Source organism: Nyctereutes procyonoides, unplaced genomic scaffold (assembly GCF_905146905.1).
Source record: "Nyctereutes procyonoides isolate TBG_1078 unplaced genomic scaffold, NYPRO_anot_genome, whole genome shotgun sequence".
Taxonomy (NCBI): Eukaryota; Metazoa; Chordata; class Mammalia; order Carnivora; family Canidae; genus Nyctereutes; species Nyctereutes procyonoides.
This window is the reverse complement of record NW_026575021.1, coordinates 1,672,057-1,699,794: the sequence shown is the minus strand read 5'-3', so window position 1 is coordinate 1,699,794 and position 27,738 is coordinate 1,672,057. Positions and strand designations below refer to the sequence as shown.

The following is a 27,738-nucleotide window of genomic DNA, read 5'->3' as shown; positions in this document are numbered from 1 at the left end:
AAGTTGTTTTATCTTTTCAAATTATAAATTAATGTCAACTATATTATATATGTAATCATGTATTATATATTACATATGATATACTATAATATTACATATATACATATACATATATATGGTATATAATATGATATTATATATAATATATACATATATATTTGGGTATATAATAACCCAAACTTCTGTCATACTGAAGATCTTCTAAGATCTGACTGCTACTTTCTGCTTCTCCCACCATACTCATCTTTTTTTTTTTTTTTAAGATTTTATGTATTTATTCATAAGAGACAGAGAGAGTGAGAGAGAGAGAAAGAGGCAGAGAGATATAGGCAGAGGGGAAAGAAGGCTCCATGCAGGGAACCCGACGTGGTACTCAATCCTGATATTCCAGGATCACGCCCTGAGCGGAAGGCAGACACCCAACTGCTGAGCTACCCAAGCATCCCCATACTCTTCTTTTAACACTCTCTTTCCATGCACTACACACTCTCCTCATCCCAAACCCAATACATTCCTTGCCTTAGAACCTGCTTTGTTTTGTGTTAGCCGTTACCTTGCTTATTGTGTCCTTTTGCCTTAAGTATCCTCATCATAATCAAGGAAAGTTTATTCATCTTTTAGTGTCTAACTCAAAATTACACACCTTCTGGGATCTTTTCTTGATCTTTCTCTGTAAGAATTCATTTACTTTTTGTCCCATATGCTGTGAGTTTTTAGCTCTATTTTGTTCTTACCTTCTGCCTTGGAGTGTAGACAAATTGAAGGCTGACTCTGTTTTTCTTCTCTTTCCTCACCTCCTCCAACAGTGACTTCCCTAGTTCTTTGCATATCATACATACTTAATAGGACCTCATTGAATTGCATTGAAAGTGGGCTTTGGTACACTTAAAAACATTTTGGAAAGCTTTTTGTAGAATATATTATTGTTATGCCTAGTGGTTTGCATTTACTACAATAGCCTGTGGTTCTGCTTTTCTCCTTTTGAACTCTGATTGTCTTCTTAATTCCCTGTAATTCAGCCTGTCTACGTGCCAAACCCTGTGATAACTGAGCACTTTATTCTCTCAGAGCACCTCTTGGGAGACATGGAAAAAAGTTATAAAACTAGATGTTTTCGTTTTATTACATTACAGATGTTTTTATTTATTTTATGTGTTTTATGTATTTATGTGTTTATTTTATTTATGTGTTTTATTTATTACAGACGTTTTCATTTCAATTACATATAAAGTCATTAACGATTTGATAGTAAAGGTAGGTGATCTTTGCCTAATGAACATTTTTTGAGTACCTAAACTGTCTCAAGGCAGTAAAATTGACCCTGAGAAAACACCAGTGAACATGGTCTCTCCCCTGAGAACATTGTAATCTAGTGAGAGAGCCAGACCATAAGTGTGGATAGTTCTATTCAAGGTTTTAAAGTACAAAAATAGGAACCTGTTATGGCAGTGAATCTCTAAATGATAATGATTCAGATATTGACTAGTTACTAGTTTATTTTTTCCATTTGTACTTACATATTCTTTGCTCTTCTAAAAGCAATACTTTCAGAGAGTTTTTTTTTCCCCTGCTGTCATGAAAATGGAGATGACTCACTGAAGTATGAATCTTCATTAGATGGCAATCATTCAGCAGAGTCATTGAACACATGTATGCCAGGCAGAGTTTTGGGCACGTATAAATGACACAGAGTTGCCCCCTCCTGAAACATAAATTTTTTGAGTGTGAGATCTGATATAGCCATGTAGATAAATACATATTTTAGGTACCTTATACAATGACATGTGATACAAAGAAAACAAAACAGTAAACAGAGTTAAGGGTGGGGGCATTCTTCCTAGCTATGCTGATAATCTAAGTTCTTTTTGTACCTGAGCTAAAACCTGAATGGCTTATGATTAGAAAACCTATCTTCAGAAAAACGCAGTAATGGTAAAGTTACATACCTTTTCACAAGCATTCATTCTATTTGGGTCTTTAATGGTTTTCAAGTAAGGAAGCAGGAGTAACTAAATTCTCCAGGTGATTTTGCTTAGCTAGTTTAAGATTTATGGTTCACCTAGGTGACATTAATAGATCTCTCATCTGGGATCCCTTGGTGGCTCAGTGGTTTAGCATCTGCTTTTGGGCCAGGGCATGATGCTGGAGATCCGGGACTGAGTCCCTACATCAGGCTCCCTGCATGGAGCCTGCTTCTCCCTCTGCCTGTGTCTCTGTTCCTCTCTCTCTCTCTCTCTCTCTCTGTGTGTGTCTCTCATGAATAAAATCTTTTAAAAAATAGATCTCTCGCCATTGATCCTGGGTATTTCACAAGCATATCCTCTTGGAATAAAGACAAAGATGTTACTAGAGAAATAAATAGCTGGTGTCCCCCCAAATTTTCACAGTAGTTATAGCAAAGAAGTAAGTCCTCCCTTTTGAAATAATATGATTATATACTTTATAACATCTTTTAATAAACTTACTATAACTATATGCTACAAGTAAAACTAGTAAAATGAATTTGCCTAAGATCTGAATTTTATGATAAGAGGTCCAATAAAGTTGTGTAATGCAAATATATGTCCAGAAGGATATGATACGCTCATGATCCTGGTATGAATCCAAGTGACTTTTACACTTTTACACTTTATACATTTGATTTTTAGAAATAGTCAAAAGTCACTTTAGAGTCTAGTGATAAACTATATAAAGAGTGATATCGAATAGCAGAATGCCCCTGACTACCCTCAAATTGAAACATAATGAAATTTATTTTCTTGTATAGTTCCCACTTTGTTGATTGGTTAGAAAACATAAATATGTCCAAAGATGCACTGAAATTTAGTGACAACTAGTATGCAAATTTCCAATGCCATCTTCTATTCAGTTTCTAGTGTTTTGAAAAAGATAATAAAGTGAGTTGACATTTAGTTTCTCACAAGGACATTGGTGATTAAATTCACTTTTCAGAAATATAGATTATTTCAGTTTTTATGCATCCAAACCATTAAGTGATTTTTGTTGTTTTTTTTCCTCAGGGATCAAAGCACTTTTTTTAATGTAAATAAGGGACCAAGTGTATTTTCTTCCAACTTTATCATGTAAATTTTAGATCAGAAAAATATTTATGGCAGAAAAAGAGAATCAGTGAGAGCTGTTGGACCAACTGCCTCACTTTAGTCCAATTCATTGTGTATTCCCTGTTCAACTTTGGTTCTAAGCATAGTTAAGCTCATTTCCTTGTAACCAAATAAAATGAAAATCAACTTGTCTTTAAAGAGATGCTGTCAAACTAAGAAAGGAATGCAAATAACTTGTTTGACAAAAAGAAAAATGAAAACCACACACACATACATAATGACCAGATGTCATCATTTGTGGGTAAAACATACAAATGCAAAAATGTACAAAGAAAACAAAATAAAGATATTCTTTTGTCGTTAGAGAGTGGGACTACTTAATTGACCTCATTCAACTGGTAACAGGGACATGTCAGCAAATTTGGAAAGTTTAAGCAAACTGCATTAATTATAAAGCTATTAGGATTGACTTGGCCATGCTGTCTCAGTAGTAGAAAACCGGTCAGTTTTCTCAAACCTCTAAAACATACAATATGAATTATTTAATATACATGCTCCTGTACTGTCCTAATCCTCAAAGATTCAGGTGATATAGTCTTAGTAGTTAAGTTGTAAAACAGGTTTATTTCTGAACATTACATTGCAGAAGTTAGTCCTTGCGGCTCTCACTTCAGAGCTAATGTTTTGTAATTACAACCAGTGATGTGTGTGTGCTTCATTCACTGAAGACTTCTCTTCTTCCCTAGCTGGACTTCGCTATCCAATGCAAATCAACATAAGATTACACCTTAAACACACATTTTGAGGCAGGCAACATAAATGCATTTATATTGCCACACAATATAAAACGCTTATACCATCGTCTCAGATTTACAGATGAAGCACAGTTAAGTAACTTGCCCAACATCATACATCTGGAAAGTGGCACAGTCCAGGTCCACACTTAGCAGATGTGGTTCCAAATCCCATACTCTGATTTTAGCACTACAGAATTCTGTCTTCAGCCCTTGTGCTGAAATTCCCTTATATTTATACTTAAGCCATCACAACAAGTGCTTTTTAAAGAATAAATAAATATTGGATTTCTTCCTTAACCCATCCAGGTTTTAGGACCATGTATTATTATGTCTGTCATTTCTATAATAAACTTGGAAATCATTTGGGCTTTAATAGAAAACTTCTTTAAAGATTATGATTCATTTGGAAAGTGCAATTGTTGTAAATGTGCTTAAAATTTATGACTATGATAAAATATTGCACTACATACATTTTCGGATGCAAAACTAAGATGATTTAAAAAGAGGTGCCTTCAATTCGTTAGTTACCAATTCAAATGTGTTATTTTACGTAGAACAGTCTGTTGTAAACAGGTGGTTTTTTAGAACCTTCTCAGAGTTGACCATAGTTGTTTATTTTTGTTTTTTCTCTTTCTTCGTTCTTTTGCATTTCTTAAATTTAAAAAAAAATTAAAAACAGTAAAGAGCAGAGCAGAATTATTGTATTATCCCCAATAAAATTTTCTCTGAGGTCAGGTTTAAATTCATCGGTTTAAGATTCTTAACTAATGTTACAATGGCTGTCTCTAAAAAACAGGCATCATTTCTCTTGCATTGGGATTTTCAGAGCATTTCTAATGAATTCAGAGGATCATCTAATCGCAGAAAGAATATTTCTTTGCACTTAAAAGGTCGATGTTCTCTGGCTTCTGAAAATACCTAGACTTGTTTTGTTCATTTGTTTCCAGTGTGGCACCTCCTTTTTGGCATATCCTGTTGGCATTATCCCTATAAAGAACTTCCTGGAAAGCAAATCATTTTGTTGTGCTCGGAAATGCTTTTGTCTGGCTTCTAGGTCATGCTTTAAACTCAGAACACATGGCGGAACTAAGCCCACTATGGGAAAACACCCAGTTATTAAACTCATGAGAGATTTTTTGGTGTTTTTTTGTTTGCTGTTTGTTTGTGTGTGTGTCCAATGATGCAAAGTACTCAAGTTGCAAGTATAGGACTATTTTCCATACAAGTCCATTGATGTTGATTTTTGGCCAGAATTTGGAGTAGCTGGGAAAAATATCAAGAAAAAACAACTCTTATCAAAAGGCAAATTAGTTTTTGAAGCTGGTGTTAATTGGCAGCCAAGGTGTTTCATTATGAAGCTGAATTTTTAACAGTTGTTAGTTGGTTACTATGAAAACACCAGCCACAAGAAAACACTGCAGTGTAATGGGTATTTCTTCAGTCTCTCCCAATCCTTCTGCCAACGTGTCAATAATATGAGTCTTGTTTTAAAACGCCCATGCACTGCCCAGAAAGTGCCTGTGTCGGCTATTTATTCAAATCTGTTTCTCGATTAGATGCATATTTCATAATCAACGGGTTCAGGGATGATCACTTTGAAAACTGCAGGTGTTGTATTTTTCTATTTTGTAATTCTCTGTTTGAATGAAACGGTAAGGAGACCTTATCGGGAGAACTGTTTTTTTTTTGTTTTTTTTTCTTTGTAACCTAGAGCATAAAGCTAACCATGGGAAATATATAAATTGTAACTAGGGAGATGATTCTTTTGGATGAAGCCATGAGAACTGTGGATCTTTATCTCTCTATGTACCTACTGCTGATTTTTTAAAGGAAAAACACCTGAGGGCCACAGGTAGCCAAGTACTGACTGTTTATTGCCCTCCCTAGTAGTAAACAGCATGGAGGAGGTTTTTCTCCCCACATAACATATCCAAAGCCCCTAGGAGTGTGTATGCTTTGATATTTTTCCCATTCTGACATTTTACGAGCTGGCTAAGAAAAAAAAAATGGTTTGCTCAGTGGGTCCTCAACCTATCTATAGGCAACAAATTCTTGAATGATCCTGTCTATAGTCACCCCTTTAATCTCTGTTGTATTCAGCATTTAGTTTTATGGTGATACTAGGGAAAAATCATTTTTGTGGGTGATTTGATAAAAGTGTTGGTTTAAATTACTTGCCAACAGTTCCCCAGCCAAATAATTTAATTATGTGATTATAGTCTTATTGAAGCCATTGCTATTGATTCTAAGAAGCAAGCATGGATCTATTTGTTGTCCTTCAAAACAAAAGCTGATTTTTCTCTTGCCTTGCAGTCTCAGCTAGGGTTTTAACAGAACAAAATAATGAATGCTTCTGCTGCAGCATGTCACAGGGGAGGCTGGGACAATACTGAACTCATGCACACCGCTGATCCTTGCTTGCTGAGCAACATGTACACCTGGATTTCTGACAGCTCTGTGAGTTCACTAGAGACCTCTGTCATTCTGTTCATCCTCTTGTAGGCAATGGTCGAGACAGTTAACAACCTCCTCCAGCCACAAGCCTCAAATGCGTGGAGAGACCTGACTACAAGCGATCAACTACGTGCAGCCACCATGTTGCTTGACACTGTGGAGGAAAGTGCTTTTGTGCTGGCTGATAACCTTTTGAAGACTGACATTGTCAGGGAGAACACAGACAATATTCGTAAGTGGCCTTTGTTATACAGAAGAGCCAGAGACCCTTGTACAGCAGAAGAGAGAAAAGAAAAAAAAAATTATGGTAGCACAGATATTATGAGTGATTTTTATTTCAGTGGAGATAAGTGATTTTTTTCTATAATTATAAGGATATCACCTGCCACTGGCTTAAGAGGGTCCTCATAATCATGTAAAACATTCCAATATTGGATATCTGAGCCTGAGATCACTCACAGTGAGATCCATAGGTTAGTTAGTTTTTATGTCTGTATGTATCTATGTATTGCATTGTACTATCTAAAACTTTATCCTCCTAACACAGTGCTTACAGGTCACTTCAGTTATAGTAAGAATGTCTGAATTATGTACTATAAAGAAATCAGTCATTTAAGTGAAGGTGATAAAACAATTTTTTGTAATTGTGTTATTGGCTCATAAGGAGTATAAATCTATTTTTATTGTGCATAAGGATATAGCTGACAGTTTTATTTCAGAAGATTTGATAAAGCTCTTTCAAACTTATTAGATTTAAAGATAGATCAATATCGATATGATAGTGCAGCTCCAAATTATAAAGAGACTTAAAGAGACTTTTACTTAATTCACGAAGATAATATTTTGAAAATAAATTTGAAGTAAATGACAGAGTATAAGCCTTTGAGTTTGATTTTTTTTTTAAATTTTAGGCTTCATAATGGATACATTTGTATTCTTATTTACCTGATTTTAACAATTTTTATTTGCCTTATTTTAAAAAAATACTTTCAAAATAAAGTGTTGAACTACTATAAATTTTGACTACTAATAATTAGTATAACAATAATTCCAGTGTTTTGATTTCAGAAATATTTAAATGATTTAGGAACTCATCTTGGGTTGTGTTTCTCAATGAACACTGATAACTCTTTGCCATTAACAGAATTGGAAGTCGCAAGGCTGAGTACAGAAGGAAACTTAGAAGACCTAAAATTTCCAGAAAACATGGGTCACGGAAGCACCATCCAACTGTCCGCCAATACATTAAAACAGAATGGCCGAAACGGTAGGTTAGAGTTTATTTGCTAAGCATGGTGAGATTGAATTCTCATCAATGACTTGATTTTTGGCTTGGGATTTTAGACCTGCTATCCAAGAGCTCTCCTCTCATTCAACTGTTCTAGCTCTCCTCTTCCTCTTCCTTCTCTTTCCTATCTTCTGTGCCAACAACATCACAATATATTAGGTCTACAAAATTCTCAGGCACATTTGAAAATTGTTCTGTACAATGTCAGAAGCTTAAATCTGAGAGGAATTAATGAACAACAAAATACAGATATCTGACTTTTTTCTTGAAAGGAGTTGACAGGTTTAGTTTCAAAAATTTTAATGAGAATTTTACTTCTAATTTTAAGATTTTATTTATTTATTTGAGAGAGAAAGCAGAAGCAGGGAGAACAGAGAAGCAGGCTCCCCATGAGCAGGGAGCCTGATGTGGGGCTCGATCCCAGGACGGTGACATCATGACTTGAGCTGAAGGCAGATGCTCAAATGACTGAGCTACCCAGACACTCCCCTCCCCTTTTTAAGATTTTATTTACTTATTGAGTACTTTTTTTTTTATTTTAAAAGATTTTATTTATTTATTCATTAGAGACACGGGTGGGGGGGGGGAGGTGCAGAGGCACAGGCAGAGGGAGAAGCAGGCTCCACGCAGGAGCCCAATGCGGACTCGATCCTGGGACTCCAGGACCACGCCCTGGGCCAAAGGCAGGCACCAAACTGCAGAGCCAACCAGGGATCCCCTTATTGAGTACTTCTAATTTTAAAATTAAATGATCTTTTTTTTTCTTATTCACTTATTTTTGAAGGCATTTCTATGAGTTTTCTTTGCAAAGCATATGGAAAATTTCAATGTGAGAAGATGATTTAGGGAAAAGGAACTGGTCAGTTCAGGTCAATTGGATACAACATTAAATTCACTGAGTATAATGAGAATTAAATAAACTCACGGAGAAAATGTGTCTCCAGTGTGACTAGTACCAAATTTTTAAAAACATACTTTTGCCAACTAAATGAGATCCTTTGACCTGTTAGGTGATGGGAAGATGCCCTCAGGTTGTAGCAACCAACTCAAAGGTGGCATATCATAGTGGAGGGTGAATAGTTTTAAAGAAAGAAGATCCTGTTGTATGATACCAAGAAAAACAAATTAAGACTGTTGTCAACAGAACAAAATTCTTTTTAAGTGTTGGAAATCTTACAAGACTGACCTTATAAGTCATTATATTGCTAATTTGACTATGTGAATTTTTCAGGCAGCAATAAGATTTTCTAAGAAGCAAAATCATATTTCTGCATTAGCTTTACAACTGATTTCCCTCTGTCCACTGTTTCTGCCTCCCAACAGAATATCCTGTTGACAAAGAGTTCTTCCCGAAATGTCAATCTGACCAGTTTGTGTTCAGTTGCACGTCAAATGAAATCAGGTGGTGTCACTGGCCGCCATGTGCTTGTTCACTTCTTTCCTGCCTCATGTCTGCCCCATTTCCTGTCCATTGTTTTCATGCCCACAATGATCCCGAAAGTTTAGTCTGGATTCCTTTCCATTTTTAATGAGATATATGTGACATCTAACTTTATATTAGTTTCAGGTATACAACGTAAAGATTCAATACTTGTATGTATTGTAAAATGATCACCACAATAAGTCTAGTTAACATTTATCACCACATAGAGTTATATTTTTTCTTATGATGAGAACTTTTAAGATTTACTCTCTTAGCAACTTTCAAAATATCCATTACAGCATTATTAACTGTAGTCACTATGCTATATGTTACATCCCATGACATTTATTTTATAACTAGAAGTTTGTACTTTTTGCCTTTTTCATCCATTTTCACCCATTTTGCCAACCCACCGCCCCCTGCCTGTGGCAACCATCAGTTTGTTCTCTGTATCTATGAATTTAGTTTGTTTTATTTTTAATTTTTTTGGATTCCACATATAAGTGAGGTCATACAATATTTGTCTTTCCCTGTCTGACATATTTCACTTAGCATTATGCCCTCAAGGTCCATCCATGTTATCATAAATGTCAAGATATCATTCTTTCTTAATGGCTGCATAATATTCCCTTTTCTTTATTTGTCCATTCATCAGTGGACACTTGAGTTGTTTATATGTCTTAGCTCTTGTAAATAATGCTGCAATGAACATAGAGTACAGGGATCTTTTTTGAGTTAATGTTCTTGTTTTCTTCAGATAAAAACTCAGAGGTGGAATTACTGGATCATGTGGTAGTTCTATTTTTAATTTTTGGGGGACCTCCAAAATGTTTTCCACAGTGCCTGCACCAATTTACATTTCCATCAACAGTGCACAAGGATTCTCTCTGGTCTTGTCTTGATTCTGTACCTTGAAGACATCAAGAGTGTTTCTGTATCAGATTTTTGTTTTCTTCATGGAATGCAATTTTTACAGTTCTTTACATAGAAGCTTCTCTGTCATTCTCTGTTCAGTATAAACCTTACCTCTTCAGGGTAAGGGAAGTTTTCCTCTGTCTCCCTGAAGGTACATCATTCTTTCTCAATTGCTATTTTCCCACTAGCCATTTTATGCCAGTGATTCTTCATGGCGGTTATTCACTTAACATTATATGAAATACTATAATTATTATTTTTAAGTGGCCTGCTTGTTACCTGACTTTCCTTCTAGGTGGTAAGCTCATGAGAGCAGGGGGATTTTTTTCTTACTTGTTTACTGGTGTAACCTTTGTGCCTGGCATATGCATAAACTTTCTAAGAATTTATCAAATAAATATATGACCTTTCAGGTACACAGCTAATGGCAATTAAAATATGGCTATATTAGTCATACTACGTTTTGTGTTCATTTATTTTATTTATTAAAGTAGTGTGTGTGTTTTAGGTCACATTTAAGCATTACTTTTGCATTGCAGAATATATAACAATTATACGTGACTAAAATGTATTGATAAAACAAGGGGGGATGTCAAGGAGACACTGTCCCATAGGTGGAAATTGGTAGGAATTATCAGTCAGTTATCAAACAGTTAGAATAAAAGTTGTTACTGTCAACCAGAAAGGGGAAAAAATGTTAAGTTTAGCCTTCCAAAATTTAGTATTTTCATATTAAATCTAGAGAAAAGAACTAAAATGAAATGCTGTGTTGTAACACACAAGAAGTAGTTAGTGAATTACTGTTGTTTGCTCAGTACTGTGTTAACAGATGTGGGTTGGAAGCTTTAGAATGCCCCTTTCCTTTACGTAGCTCTTATTATAATTATAATCACTCTACTGAATTACTGAAAGGACGATGGATATCTCATAGAATTACTGAGAAGCCTGGGGAATCAGGCTCAGAAAACAAGAGCCAGGAAGCTGACAGCAGCCTTTATCATCACACAGAATCATTGCTGTGAGATGTCACTGCTGCCGCAGGTGAAACACAAGTGGAGGCGGCTACTGCTGCACCACCCCCTGCTTCTGTGTCACGAGCTTCTCATCTGAGGTCAGAGTCTAGTGCATCCAATGGGAGGCATCTAGCTGAGGTGCCCAGAGTAACCTCTTTGCAAGACAGGCTGGGGAAGCAAATATATGTCCATTTTGTGGCCATAAATCCCTGATAGTAGTGAATTTTCCAAATATGGGAGCACAGTTTAGATCTGCTTCTCAAAAGAAATATATTAAAATTTCTTTTTTTTTTTTAATTTTTTTATTTCCATGTGACTCTGAGATTCAGGGATAAGGACTGAGACTTCCTCATCTTAGTAACCACAGTAGTCAGGACAGTGCTTGTGAGCCGATATGAATTCATATTGGAAGTAAGACACAGGGGTTGGTGTATTGTAAGAAAGAAAATATGGTTGATAGCATGTTAAAAGAAGGTTAATTGTATAGAAGATTGCACATAAGAGATAATAATAAGAGAAAAAAAAGGTGGAAGGATGTATGGAGAAAGTGACTATCAAAGAACATAGTAATTGAGTTTTAAGACAGATAAGGATTTTTGAATAATTGTTTTTACTTTTGATTACAATTGAGATATGACTTACGTACAATAAAATGGACACAGCTTAATAACGAGCTTGATGAATTTGACAGTTGAACATTCCTCTGTGATATTACATAAAGAAAGACATAAATCTCTTCTATTACCCAGAAATTGTGACCCCCTCCCGGTCTTCTGACCTCCTCTCCCTATCTGATGAAATTACTCTCATTACTATCTCTATAGACAAATTTTACGTGTTTGTAGACATCATATAACTGGAATCATATAGTATGTACCCCTTTCTGTCTGAATTTTTCCACTGAACATAGTATTTTTGGGATTTGTCATCATGCTATAATAGTTTATTTTTTGCTCTCAGTAGTTCTTTAGTGAGGCATAGTATATTCCATTATATTCGTATGCCATACTTTGTCTATTGGTAGATTTTTTAGTTGTTTCCCTTCAAGGAATATTATGAATAAGGACGATATTAACATCCTTATACAAGCGTATTTTGTTTTGTTTTGTTTTGTTTTCCCTTTGTAGATACCCATTTTCACTTTTCTAGGAAATACAGATATGCTTAACTTTATAAGAAACCACCATTTTTCCCAATAGTTAAACTATTTTACATTTCCACCAGTGGTGTATAGGAGCTCTAGCTGTTCCACAGCTTTATCAATATTAGTGTGACCAGTCATTTTGATATTATAATTTCTAGTGGGTATGAAATGGTATCTCAGTGTGATTTTTCATTTTTCCCTAAGTACTAGTGATGCTGAACATTTTTCATGTTTCTATTAGCCTTTCATATATATTTTTTTCTAAAGTATGTGTTTATGTCTTTTGCTATTTTCATGCATTATTTTCTTCTTATTGATTAGCAGAACTGCTATATATAGACGTGTCTCATATATATTATTGTTTAATGCTATATTTTGATAGATACATTTTTAATTTTGACAAAGCACAGTTCACCATTTTTTTTCTTTTATAGTCAATGTCTTTTTGGTCCTATCCATGTCATTCTTGCCTACTCCAAGATCATAGAGATTCTATATTTTGATCTAGAAACTTTATGGTTCTGGTTTTTATGTTTAGATCTATGATCTGTCTTTAACTTTTGAGTACAGAATGAGATAGGGATTGACATTCATTTCTTAAAATATTGATATGTACTTTATTCAGCATCACTTGACATTCCATTTCTCATGAATGAGTTGCCACTTTGGTTAAAATGAATCCTTAATTTTGTTGTGATTATATACTGTATGGATTTGATTAGAACTTAGAACTATCTAAATTAAGTGGAATGTACAGAATAATGAGATTTTCTTCCCAACCTATAATTCATATTTATATTTATTTCAGGAGAGATCAGAGTGGCCTTTGTCCTGTACAATAACTTGGGTCCTTATTTGTCCACGGAGAATGCCAGCATGAAGTTGGGAACAGAGGCTATGTCCACCAATCATTCTGTTATTGTCAATTCCCCTGTTATTACCGCAGCAATAAACAAAGAGTTCAGCAATAAGGTTTATTTAGCTGATCCTGTGGTGTTCACCGTTAAACATATTAAGGTAAGAAAATGGTATGCTAAGTTTATTTGTTCACATTATCTATATTTGTTATAGCACAAACAAGAAGTATATTAATTTTCTTTAGTTTTTTCCTATTATTTGACAGATAGCAATTTATTATCTATAGAATGATAGTGGTGATTTTTTTTTCTAAGATGAGTGAGAATAATTCTTGAATTTATAAATGCTTCTGATAAAATATTTGTAGATAGATTTATAAATGTGTCTCCATAATTAAAAGAGTTAGCAACATATTTAGTGAAATTGGACATGGCTTCACATATGATGTTACAAGTAATTATGTGTGCATAGACGTATTTTTATGTATGTACAAAGATTGTATCATAAATTGAACAAAGATTTCTAAAGACCATCTTCTCAGAAATTGCTTAATTAAATCCTTTATAATGTACTTTACTTTGAAATTAGTTGAAGTCATTCTGAGATATCGATACTAGTATTCCATTAATATTAAATTTTTAAAAAGTAAATTCATCTCTAATCAGAGGAAATAAACAACATCTATTCAAATTTGCTCAGGCTTAATGAAGCCCACTTAAGATAAAAGCACTGGTGTACATCTCCACAAATGTTGGAATAGAGTATGAAGTTGTGTTAGATATAAAGAAAATACCTGTCTAATTTAGGTGATCATAAAGTACTTATTGGCTTTATTGATTTTTTTTTCCCTTATAGCAGTCTGAGGAGAATTTCAACCCTAACTGTTCATTTTGGAGCTATTCCAAGCGCACAATGACAGGTTATTGGTCAACACAAGGCTGTCGGCTCCTGACAACAAATAAAACACACACTACATGCTCTTGTAACCACCTAACCAATTTTGCAGTACTGATGGCACATGTGGAAGTTAAGGTAAGATATATACCATGTAATAAAAGTATCTAAGCATATGGTCAGGATACCACTGTGAAAAGTCCTAAGTCCACAGTCCAGTCTTACTTCAAAGGTTTTCCAGCTTCTTAGTAATTCTATTCAGAAACTCTCTGGGGATATGGTTCAACTCATATCCTCCTGGTTGATTCAAGGAAACCTTTTTTTATTCTATTATCAACATAGCTTATAAAATTGAAGTTAGCCTGTAAAGTTAAACTGTGCTTATAAAAATTCCCCTTAGTCTCCCCTGCTCTTATTTCATATGAATAAATGAGACTTTGTGAACAAAGCCAGGTAGGACCTGGGGACCCAAAGGCCAGTGCAGTGGGGTGAGGAACCAGGGTCTGTTAGGTTGAAGACAAAGGAGCTATGGGTAGAATTAAATACTGCCAAAATGACTCTTGTCAAAGTAGCCATTAGCACAATAAACAACATCTGGTAATGCAAAGGGCTTAGCAAATTCTAATATAATGTAGTGGGTTTTCTCCAGTCAAGAAAACCCTAGTCTAAGGGAAAATCCCGGTGATAGTTTCCAAAGTCAGAAACACAGCTAATTTGTCTCAGTCTCCTCCTGGCATGAGTCTGGCTGCCATGGGTGGGGGAGAGCATGAGGAGGACTTAGATTTCAGATATATTTAGGACTTAAAAATACAAAAGGCTTAAGAAACACAAAAGCCTTATTAGCTTGGTTATAGAGATTGATGGGTTAGTAACGAAATTAAATGGTTGTAAATTCTCTTCTTATCTCCCTGATGTCAATAAAAATAGAGGAAGGATTACTCTCCAACATGTTTTCAGAAGTGAAAACTGTGGCAAAGGTTTTATCTACTTGATGTCATTTTTCTAAATAATTTCATCCAAAATTTTCTTTGACACTCACTGTTGAATTTAGAGGTAGCATAGGTAACCCAGAGGGAGGCCAAATCCAAACCCTGTTAGCACCTTAAAAGTAAATTACCTCAGTTGTGTCAGCACAGTTCAAATTTTGATCTTTAAAGGACCACATACCCTATTTTCTCAGAGCATCACAAATTGATGTAGCTTAGCAAGACTAGCTATACTAACAAATGTTAGATTTCAACCAGGGGTGTGTTAGTGTGGGTCTGGGATTCTATTTTTCCATTTAGGGAATAAATTCAAACTTAGAAAAATGGATCATATTTGAAACAACAACAAAATATCTTTTTTTTTTTTTTTTTTTTTGCTGGCGTGGCATAGTACCCTCTACTCAACCATTATACAAGAATCCTGGCTATGACCATTATTGCATGTCAACAAGAGATAAAATAAATGCAAATCAGTATTTCCCTTTAGCAGTCAGTCACACAGCATGGATGCCATGGTTTTCTGTACCACAGTCCCTTGCAATTGCCAGTCAGGGGCATTTAGATCTCACAGCATGTTTTCGGCACTTGGAAAACAGGAAACAAGCAGACTGAACAATACTAGAAGTCCAAAAAGAAACACGGTAACTAAACTTATATTAGACTAATTTGTAAAACAGAACACCCATCTATTCAGGCACAGTGAGAAATACAGCAAAGCGTTAGAATAGATATTTATTGTTTGCTAGTTGTCACTTTCTAACCCTGCAGGAAAACGTAAGAAGGACACAGAATTATATTGGCTAGTTTTGCTTGATGAGCTGGAAAGGGGAGCAAGAGGAGTTAGCTGAGTAATCTCCTAGCTGGTGCTGTTCAGCTGTGGTGCCCTGATGCATAGGTCTTCCTTCTTGGCTCTTACCTGTGCACTGCGCATGCCGCCCTTAGCTGCCATCTGTGCTATGTCGGCTGTCCATCGAGCACTTCCTTCCTTCTTTTAATGACATTTTTGAGTATTGTAATTGAGACACACACTGTGATTTTGCAGTGCAGTGGAGGATCATCGAATAAGGCAGGGCTGCTCCTAAAGGGCTTACCAAAAAATAAATGTTCCAATCTGAAGGATAAGTAGGATGTATTTAGTAAGGCAATGTGTGGAGAATTTGCACTGACTACATTCCTGCACCACCTTTTTCACCTTTCCTTGGGTATACCCCTCCCTCTTGTTTCTTTCCTTCCTCTGCAGCTGGTCCTTCTTAGCCTCCTTTGTGGGTTCCTCTCATCACTGTGACCTCTCGTTGCTCTGGCCCAAAGTGTAATTAGATCTAGTATGGGCATTATCTGTTCTTTGTCCCTGGATGATCTCATATGGCCATATGGCTCTAAACATCTCATGATGCCCAGATTCCTATCTCCATTTTTGAACTCCAGACTCACTGCTAGCTTGTTGTATCTATCCACTTAGGCTTCTAATAAGTGCCTCAATTCTAGAACCACATTTCTGGTATTCTCTCCCCTGAGTCTTCTTAGTTCATGAAGGGTGCATTACCCTTCAGGATGCTCAGGCCCTAAGCCCTGCACCATTTTTGATTTGTTTCTTCTTGTTCATGCTGTACATCCAATCCTGTCAGCATATGCTGCAAAATCAAGGATCTGACAAATTCTCAGCATCGTCATCACTACCACTGAGGTCACAGCCACTGTCATTAGTCCTTCACTTTCTAGTTAGAGCTCCCTAGTTGGTCTCTCTGCTTCCCTTCCTGCTTCTCCTAAATCTATTCTCAGTAGAGTTGCCAGAGGGGTACTTGTGAAGTGTGAGTCAGACCTCCTCACTAGTCTGATTCATTCTCAGAAATCAGCTCTGCAATCCCTTTCAAATGCAAATCAGGTACTTCATAGCTTTGATCCAATTGGAATGACTTCTTCTCTTAATCAGAGCAAATCCCAAATCTTGGCCTCATTAGCATCTATGGATCTCCTTTCCTACTCCTCTCCTCTTCCTCTGGCACACTTGACTTCAACCATTACAGCCTATCTTGCCTTTCCACAAACACATTTGGTATTAGACTTGAAAGTCCCCCTCCTCCTACCCCTCCAAACAGCCACCAGAGCCAACTTCCTCATCCCCTTTAAGTCTCTGTTTCACTGTCACCTTCTCAAAGTGCTCATTCTGTCCACTCTGTTTAAAATTTCATATTATTCCACCACCACAAAATACTGTGAGGAATAAATAAGGCAAAACAGTTCCCTGACCTCAGGGAATTTATAATTTATCAAGGGAGAGAAGGGCTAAGACTGATTTTTGAAAGGAATAGTAAGAGAGATTTCTTAATTTTAAAGAAGAAAAATTCAAATGAGTTCAAATGTTTGGAGATCTGGTTGGATTTATTAAGGGATTCATGAATCAGGCAGTGTCCCATCTAACAGTAGTTGGGAACTCCAATAATTTATCAAAATGGAAGGTTTTTTATTGGAGAGGGTAGGATGAGGAAGTTATTAGCAAAATAGAGGAAAGATTATTTCAGGCAAGATCATCTTCCCTGGAGGAAAGGCTGGGGGTCTTTTTAAATGAAATTACCTCCTCTTTGGGGGGATGGAGAGGACCCGTGTGAGAGATTAGCCCATTGTTACTTATTAGAATATTCCTGACTGGCTGGTTAAGACTTACATTTCCTGGGAGAGATTGAAACTGCCATTAGATTAGGTATTAAGTCCCCGAACTGGGCTTCAGTGATTTGGCCTGAGTGATGCTATTTTGGCCCTGTCATTTTCTTTTCAACAATAGGTAGGTCAATTTAGACAGGTTAAAGAAGGCAGGGATGCGTCTACACTAAGGTGGTAATTTTGCTGGTTAACTACTTCTGAGTTCACTGTACTTTTATTGTCTAAGGAAGCATTTGACTGTCTTCTCTTTTTGACACAAAAGTAATCATTACAGAGGTGCTGGGAAGGCTCAGTCTGCTACGCATCTGACTCTTGATTTTGGCTCAGGTCATGATCTCAGGTTTGTGAGATTGAGCCCCATGTTGGACTCCACGCTTAGCAGGGTGTCTGCTTGGAATCTTGTCTCCTTTTGCCCTTCTCCCTGCTTGAGCACATACGGGCTCTCTAGATAGATAGATAGATAGATAGATAGATAGATAGATAGATAGATAAATTTATTTTTAAAGTAATCATTACAGAAATTAGATAATTTTATACTAAACTGAGATAGTATCCATGGTATTTTAAAACTTTTCCATTATTGTGGATCACCTACAGTTTTATTTATCTGTTGCTCAGCAGAATGTTAAATACATCAAATCCAATGGTCTCTCTTCTCTTACTAGGGATTCTTTTTGTGAACACTCTTTTGGGAGGAGTATTTTAGTTTATGGGAGTGTAAGTTTCAAACTAATTAATATTTCTGCTGTGATTTTGTAAAGCATTGTAACAAATGCTTTAGAAGAGTTGGTAATTTATATCACCTATAGCTCTTTCCTCTACTCAAATTGTAATTCTTTAGGAGATAATTAAAAAAAAAAAAAGCAAACCAGTTTTTCCTGTCAGTTCAACTTGACACTGATTTTTTTTTTTTTTTTTTTTTTTTACAGATTTTTTAAAGAGAGAGCATGAGCAGGGGGAGGGGCTGGGGAGGAAGAGTCTACTTACCTGACTGACCTACCCAGGCTTCCCTTTGTTACTTTTTAAAAGACTTCACTTTCCTTATTTTGATGCTCGCATCTCTTTCTATTTCTGTGATTTTGTAGTTTAATGTATCCTATTGCCCCTATCCCACAATTGACTCCAGTCCAGGTATAAGCATTGATTTTGCTGTTTGAAATCATTTTATTTATTTCTTTATTTAGTATTGATTCAAAACAGTGACAATTTAGAAAGTTTTAATGTCATACCATAGATTCTGTGTGTCAGATATTTTATAGCTAAACTTTTCCTATGCTAGAAAAAAAATAGATACTTTTACAATGCAAGATTGTGCAGTTGCTCATGAAGGAAAGTACTTATTTAAAAAAAAATAATTTTAGGAGTGATTGGGTAGCTCAGTTGGTTAAGCATCTGCCTTTGGCTCAAGTCATGATTTCAGGATCCTGGGATCAAGCCCCTTGATCATTAGGGAGCTTTGTTCTTCCTCTGCCTGCTGTTCCCCCTCCTTGTGCATGCACGCTCTGTCTTTCTGTCTTTTCTCTCTGTGTGTCAAATAAATGCATAAAATATTTTTAATTGAAAAATAATTAAAAATAAAAAAAATATTTTTATTCTTTAAATTCTAAAAAGAAAAGCTATTTTGAGTTTAAGTAATGATTTTATTAGTGAAAAATAAAGTGTTTAGTGCATGATGCTTAAGGTTGCACACTTACATTGCCAAATTTTATGCTAATTTTTTTTGAATTTTGCCATATATAGCATGGTGGGATTGAGGGAGAGGTAGAGCTTGAAAACCATAACAGGTATATAGTACTTTAAATTAAGTATTTATTTAGGGAAAGATACTAGAAACTGACAAATTGAATACCCTCCAAATATGGAATATTCCACAAAAAGAAAATGGTTTCAAAAATGATCAAATATGCAAGATTCTATTACAGTATCTTGAATATTAACTTTATATTAAAAATTAACAACAATTTAGATCCAAGAATTATTCTTGGGAGTTCTCAGTGAACCATTTTATGATAGATTTCCTTCATAGATTTATAAAAATTTGTAATTACTTATTTGCTAGCATCCTACCTCTCTCATTAGACACTAGTGCAGTGTTAAGAGCAGAGAGAGGTGAGAAAGTCAGCCATGCAGATCCTCTGGGGAAAAGACTCTTCCAGGCAGATGCAACAAGAATACCCTGAACCAGGGTGATTCTGATGTGTCTGAGGAACTTTATGAACAGTATATTTGGAGTGGAAAGTGTAAGAGAGAAGGTACATTAGCAGAAAAAGTCAAAGGGTCTAGAATGGAAGGTACTGTAAGGCCATTGGAATGGTGTTGGGCACAGGTTTTACTCAAAGTGCAATGGAAAAGCACAGCAGAGCTTTGAGCATATGTTACATATGTAATGTATTAAGTGTTTTACATCTACCAGTTTGAAATATATTTATTAAGAGGGAAACTTCAGCCATGCCCAGACCCTAAATGATATCTATATATTTCCTTAAAGTGTGGATTCATTTTTGTTCTGAGAAATACATATTTTGCAAGGTAGCTTATCTCTGTTTCTTTTAATTTCTTTAAATTTTTAGATTCTTTGAAATCAGTTTACTGTGCTTTTTCCAGAGTCCAACATACTTAGATCTAAGCCTGTAACAATTTGTGATTTTCTAGAGTTGGCTACCTTTTTGTCCAGCCCACCACGAAGCAACATATCCCTTTTAGTTAATAAAAGAATGATAGCACTACCTTCCTCACTGACCCACACCCCTCGCTCTGTATCAGACACTTGCAAACACACATCTTTTAATTTCCTAGGGCAGAGAGACTATTTCCAATGTTACTTGTGAGCAGTAAGCTGAGGAGATATTTCAAAATGTGAGCAAGCATGAAGGGAGTATTTTCTTCCCACCTCCGTGGTTCCTGGAGCACCACATGACCTCAACTCTAATGCTTCTTTGAATAAACAACAAGAAATGAAAAATGCAGCTTCCATATCACTTCCCCCAATCAACACTGGATCACTAATTGCCTACATCTTTTTATTTAACTTCTGATACAGTTACTGTACAGAGCAAAAATTATTAGAAGAGGAGAAAAAAAGTTCTGTCTTTCCTCTATCCTTGCATAGGACATGGAGGAAGAGAGGAAAGGTAACCTAACTAGAGATAGCAAGGAAGATACTTTTTTGTTTATGCATTTGAGAAGAATTGGCAACCAGCTATGGTCAGATTTCTTAAGTTTGTGAAAGGAGGAAATATATCCAAAATTAGCTGTTTATAGAGAGAGAGAACAGCTGAAGTTATGGATTTGAAGAAAAATAAACCATTAAAAAACATTCTTTTATTTTTTCATTTATTCTTTTTTATATAACTTTTATTGAAAAGTTGAAAGAATGGTATATTCAGAAATATATACCCATTTTTCTGAATTTACATTTGAGTTTTGACACACTTGATTTCCACTTTTCTGTGTATGTATGTGCAGATATATTTATCTCATATTTGATTTTTCAAAAGTAAAGTACTGACTTTATAATATTTAATTCCTAAATCTTCCCACAAACATGTTTTAAGAACATACTCTCTATTACTAACACACACAGGAAATTTACCATTAATTATTATCCTATAGCATAGAATCCATACACAATTTTTTCCAATAATTCAAATAATGTCCTTTTATAGCCTCTGATTTTTTCATGCAGGACCCATCAAGAATCACACATTGCCTTTAGCTGCTATATCTCTTTAGCCTTCTTTAATGTAGAAGTTTTCCTGCCTGTTTTTGTCTTTCATGGTAGAGTCCAGGTCATTTGTCCTATTGGAACATTTCACAATTTCAGTTTTCTGATTATTCTTTTATAATTAGATTCAGGTTAAATGTTTTTGGCAAGAAAACCATGTGGGAGATACTGTATCCTTTCCATTGTATTCAAAGACTCCTTATTGGAACATTGAATAAGACAATGAACATTTTTGTAGTTAAGAATCTGTGGAAACATATTTAAAAACTTTAATTCATCTCATTTTTAAAATTGTGATGTGTTCAGTCTACCCTTTGTTTCTCAAATAGTTGACTGTTGTCTTTGTGATAGGCAAAGCTTGTGGTTTAATTAATAGCACAGATAAGTAATCAGCAAAATCAGTATTTTGTAAAAAATGTCTTATCATTGTGGGAGAGCCTGTCGAATGAGTCTTAATTCAACCTTGATGGCTCAAGGAATATGCTCTACATGAAGGCACATCACTATTTAAGCAAAATGAGAGTGACAGGATAGAAGTAGCATGAAATAGGGCTGGATTTTTGTAGTTTTAAACTACATTTTTTTCAGTAAATCTTGTATTTTTATTTTTTTTAATCTTATATTTTTAGAGTATTTTTCTTTAAAGATTTTATTTATTCATTCATGAGAGACACAGAGAGAGAGGTAGACACAAGCAGAGAGAGAAGCAGGCTCCGTGTGGGGAGCCCGATGTGGGACTCCATCCTGGGACTCCGGGATCACACCCTGAGCCAAGGCAGATGCTCAACCGCTGAGCCACCGAGGCGTCCCTTTTTAGATTATTAATAACAGTCTTTCTGACTGTTTTTATTTTTGGGTGGTAGTGGAATATTTAAGCGGAAAGAAACCTGTGATTTTTCTCACACACAGCTTGGATCCTTACACTTAACAATATTTAGGTTCTTTATCATCTTCAGTAAATAAGCTTGGTTAAAAATAGCATCTGGAGACTCATTTGAAATTCCAGTTTGATATATTTTATAAAGAGTAAGTAATCAAATTTACTTGATAATAATATTATCTCCAATAAGTGAAGATTGGGTGAGAACTTCACCTCTCAGAAGGGCCTGGCATGTCCTGTAATAATAAGAAAGAATATCATTTCTTTAATGTGTACATACATTATCTCATTTAATCCACAATGCCACAATAGGTATTATTATTATTATGATGATGATTCATTTCCCCAGTTTATAACCTGAGGAGAAATTACCATAAAAGTTAAAAATCGGGAGACATAGGGCCCTGATTCCAGTTTCTGGGCAAAGTGCTTCTTGTGCTCAGGCAAATCATCTGAATTCCCTGTTCCTGTTATTAAATCAGTGAAATAAGACAAATAATTTTTTCTAACATTATCTCAGGATTATTTTAGGGATTGAGTAACAAAATTTGCTAAAATCATGTTGGGAGTTGTAAAATTTTCTGAAAAAAAATATTTTTTTCAATTCACAATATGCTTACTTGTCCTCAAAGCCCTTGAGCTCTTGATTCTGGGGGTGGTTAACTGTCAAGGCCCAAATATTTAATTTTGTTTCTAATAAAATGTAATGATTGTATCTACTGCTATACAGCTAAGTTTTCCCTAAAAAAGAGAAGAGTTTAGCCAAGTGCTTTGTCTCACTTTTTGAAGTACCAGATTCTTTTTTCACAATAAAATTGTCAAATAATAGATTTGCAGCAAAATGTTATCATAACTACGTTTAACTCTCCAGGCCTTCCAAAGTTCGGTTATATGGACATTAAATTCCTACAATATCAGCACTACCAAATTCAATTTTAGGTACAATCATAAATAAATACTAAAACAATCAATACATAACTTTTTTACTGATTGCATTTCCTCTTCATTAGTGAGATAATTTTTAGCATTGACTAACTGAAGGAATTTTTTAAATTAATTTAAATATAATAGCTCCACTTACCCAATTTATCCATGCTTAAGAAAGTATTTGCAACCAACCAAGCAAAGAAACCAAGCATAAAAGCCTTTCCCATCCTAATGTTCTAAAAATATCCTCAATTGCTTATACTGTTCTTAGTAAGAACTGGTTGATATGTTTACTAACTGTACTCTATTTGTTCCAGATCACAAAATTTCACTTTTTTTGTTTAAGTAACCATTGAAGCTATTCAATGATTGTTTTGTTGAGGTTTTTTTCCCTAGCTTATTTCATTCCATTGTGTCTAATAAATAAAGTGATAAAGCTAGACTTTGACTGGACTCTAGAGGAATTAGGCTAAATTTTCCAGAACAGTTATTCATGTAGCTTTCTAAGGTCTGCTTGTATAAATACAATTTTAAAAGCATTTGAACAGAAATATGGCTGAACTAAAAACCATTTTCCGTCTTTCCATTCAAAGGACTACCAATTTACTATGTGTATTTTACAGTGTCAGCATCATTACTTAAAGGTTTTCTTTGGTTGATTGCTTGCTGGTTTAAATAACCAATTCATAGAAATTTTAGGATGTTAATTTTGTAAGATTTAATGTTAGCTCAAGTTATTGTCTCTAGGCATGTCAGGTAATTGTCCCCAGGTTTATATCTGGAAGACCCCTACTCCGTTTAAAATCCAATAAATTTATTCATGAATGGAAAAAAGGAAGCCCAGTTTCCATCCCCTTTTTCTTTTTCCTGAAATTACTTTAGTTAAGAAAATAAAATGAAAATGGAATAATGAAATAAAAATGAGATGTGTGTGTGTGTTTATATATACATACTATTTTATTTAGTACCTGAAGCATAGTAGGCCTCCAATGAATATTAGAATGAATCTACCAAGTTTTTCTTAGATACTTTGGCCTAGGTGCAGTTTCTATTTGTATGGTTTTCATAATCTAGTTATGCAAAATTACTTTGTCTTTTAAACCTAAGTTAATTTGTTTCTATTTTAAAACTTTTCTTTCTTAGTGTGGTAAATTTAATATTTGCTTATGACAAAGGAAATTACTCTAGGAGAAGAATGGTACATATATAACAATAAACTTATCTGGGTAATTCAAGTCTGGCAGTTCCATTATTTCCTTTCACTCTACTTCAGCTCTGCTATGCCATTCCATATCATGAACCCCTTTAAGAACTACTTCCAAAAATATCGCGTATGTGTCTGTGTCTTAATAGAAACAATCTTAAAAAGTAAAAAAATAAAAAAGAAAAAAAAAGAAACAATCTTAAAGGTGTTACCCATTTTGTATGGGATTTAGGAAGTTTCCTGAATAACCATCGGCAAACTTTGTTTTAATAAAACTGCTGGATTTAATCATTACACTGAAAGGACATTTTTAAGAAATTTTTACCCATACAAGCCTGGTTCTGTCCATTTCTAAGGAGCTTAGTATAATTGGGTGAGAAAAGGAGATACAGGGGAAAAAGAAAAAATCTGTGATTCTCTCCAGTGTTGGTGAAGTTGTGAAGAGCCTGGAATATTTGGCCAAAAGTTAGGGTGATCAACCTTTTAGAAAGCCCACTGAGAAACAGCACTATCAGATCAAAAATATACTTAATATTTAATAAGTTATTATGCACATATGTGTTATTACTGCTTAACTGTGACAATTAGTAGGGTTTAATACTAGTTAGTAGCAGGGCTACTAATGTGAAAAACTATAAAAACATTTTCTAAATGTGTCTTTCTGTCGTCTGAGACTGCAAAATTTTTATTGGATATTTAAATTTGAGGACTATCATTGAATATTTTTAAGATATATAAATGTGAGGCTTCAAAAAGTTAGTTCAATAAACAGATATGACTCCTATTTACTAGAAATAGCTATGACATGTTTCTGTATGTTTGTCTTTTTCTTTTTTTAGAGAATTAAAAGTGAAGATAGTCAAAAGTAAAATTCTCTTTGACCTTTAGTTCCGTCTTACCAAGCCCTAGATTCCTAGTGTCAATCCAATGTGAAGATAGAAAACTAAATATCTTCTCAACAAAAATGTTGAGCATAGGGGTGCCTGGCTGGCTGAGTTCATAGAGCCTGCAACTCTTGATTTCATGGTTGTGAGTTCAAGCCCCACATTGGGCATAGAAATTACTTAAAAATAAAATGTTTAAAAAAATGCTGAGCATAAAATACAAAGGGTTTTACTGAAAGCCATTACCTAACAGGTTTTTAGACTTGTAGGAGCTAGTTCCCATCTCTCTAAATATGCCCCTCCACTTTGTACCTAAAGGCTTATTTTGGTAGACCAGCTGCTTATCAGTCAGTTTTTTTGCATCTGTGAATTCATCATAAAGGCTATCCATGTCCAAAATACTTAATTATTTTTAAACACTTCCAAGCACACTGGTTACTAACATAAGGTAAGAGACTATCAAGGATAATGGTTTTAAAGCACTGAGGTAATTTTGCTTTATGATTTCAAGATCGGATTCCAAATAAGTTATAGTTTTAATAAAGGAATGAGAAAGTCCTGTTTAATTCACTTGCCCTTTGTTAGTGACATTTTCTTTGAAACTAGTCTTAAATTCCCCCCAAATAAGTCATGTTTTCCTCTCTATGAGACTTTGTCATAACCTACACAGAACTTGATGCAACTCAGATGAAGTCAGTTCACCTTTTCTAGGTTCCTAATAGCTTTTTCAGAGATCATCAGTTTCAGAGAGAGATCATAAAAATTTGTTTTACTATAAACTTTTTCTTCATTTTCATCTGTCATATATATATATATATATATAAAATTTTGTTTATTCATTCATGAGAGACACAGAGAGAGAGAGAGAGAGAGGCAGAGACACAGGCAGAGGGAGAAGCAGGCTCCATGCAGGAAGCCAGAGGTGGGACTCCATCCTGAGTCTCCAGGATCACGCCCTGGGCTGAAGGCAGTGCTAAACCGCTGAGCCACAGGGGCTGCCCTGTCATATATTTTCAAAATTAGGGAAAGACATTATTTTTGTCCCACACTTTGAAAATACAATTTTATAGAAGACCAATATTTTAACTTCTTCTCTATGACAGAATCAAGGATTTCCATCTTGTAGGACGTGTCTCAGTAGATTATCTCCTTACCTCTCTAGAAATAAATAAAAAAATAAAAAAAAACTCTGCACAATTTTCAGAAACTAAAAAGTGATCCAAAAGTTTCATTATAAACTTCTTATCACAGGTAAGCAAACCGCATCTCCTTTTAGCTGCCTTGTGTACCAGGTATACAGGACATTTAGTAAGAACTGTTTATTTTCTTTTCTAAGAAGTTTATAGGCTGAATGGAATTTTCCAGAATTCACACTTGCAGTGTCTGTTGAATATGCACATAGATGAGCAAAGTCTACTTTATGCCTGAACAAGATGTCAACAAGCTTTTACATCTTCTGAAGTTTCATTAAATTTTTTATGGAAATCGAGAAAACGATTTCAAACTCCATGTTTCAAATAAAAATACCTAAGGGGCAGGGGAAACATTTTTTTGTTGCCAAGATGCAATACATCACTTGATATACTATACAAAGTATGATTATTAGTAGAATCTGGCAGAATGAGCTCTAACACTATGAAGGGTCAAAACATTGGCTATCAAAATTTTCCCCTTTGTTTATCCACAGCACATTGTACTTGCAAGCTTCAAGTCAAGAAAAATAACTTTCCTTAGATACATAGAGAAATCAAGGAAACAAAGCCACAGTGAATGCTTATTCCTTTTTTTAAGATTTTATTTATTTATTAACGAGAGACACAGAGACAGAGAGAGGCAGAGACACAGGCAGAGGGAGAAGTAGGCTCTATGCAGGGAGCCCGACATGGGACTCGATCCCAGGACTCCAGGATCACACTCTGGGCTGAAGGTGGCTCTAAACCGCTGAGCCACCAGGGCTGCCCGTGAATGTTTATTCTTACGGCATCCTCCAATGTAGTCCATGAGCTATTAATTTCAACTGAGCATTGGTGTCTTTTCTTGGGGGGTGGGAGAGGAGGTTTAAAAACAAAAAAAAAACTTTTGATCTTGCAAAAACTTGCCTGTCTCTTCCCAGGCTTGTGAAATTCAGCCTCCCTGTGCACATTCACACAACCTTCTCCTTCACGTGTATATGTGGACCCAAATTCATTTCTGCATGGTGCACAGAATCTTCTGCCTTGGTTTCCTCTCCAACCCGGTTTCATGAATTCTTACACGCGTCTTTATAAAGTAGCATAGTTGTTTAGCCTTTTTAAAAAGTATGATCATATTATTGTATTATGGCCGTTCTCAGTTTCATCAATGAATTGTCAGAAACATGGTCACCATATTGACCACATGAAAAGTTGAAGTAGTGCAATCTGGATACAAAGCACAAAAATTAATCCAAAGTCATAGAGAAGAGATGATCATGAGTGTTGAAGCTGTATCATTCCGAGGATGCAGCCCTGGGAAGTGCAGGTCATGGGTGTCAACATCAGGAGTCAGGGTGAGAAACAGCAGGCGTCACTAAAAGAAAGTAGGTGAGCAATGCTTCCTCCATTCGACCCTACAGATAGTATAGTTTCCAGCCTCTGGTTTTTAGGCTA

The 27,738-nt window shown here is 35.2% G+C and overlaps 1 protein-coding gene across 8 annotated transcripts in view; it reads left to right on the top strand.

Moving 5' to 3' along the window:
- Positions 1–27,738, top strand: part of ADGRL3 (adhesion G protein-coupled receptor L3) — a 518,213-nt gene that overhangs the window by 388,248 nt on the left and 102,227 nt on the right. For 7 of the 8 annotated variants that reach the window (XM_055340466.1, XM_055340441.1, XM_055340425.1 and 4 more), the window contains 4 exons: positions 6,362–6,545; positions 7,458–7,580; positions 12,905–13,113; positions 13,810–13,986. In XM_055340466.1, the coding sequence (XP_055196441.1) occupies positions 6,362–6,545; positions 7,458–7,580; positions 12,905–13,113; positions 13,810–13,986 (693 nt within the window). The remainder of the gene's footprint in view (positions 1–6,361; positions 6,546–7,457; positions 7,581–12,904; positions 13,114–13,809; positions 13,987–27,738) is intronic. The other variant, XM_055340416.1, reaches the window with a different exon arrangement.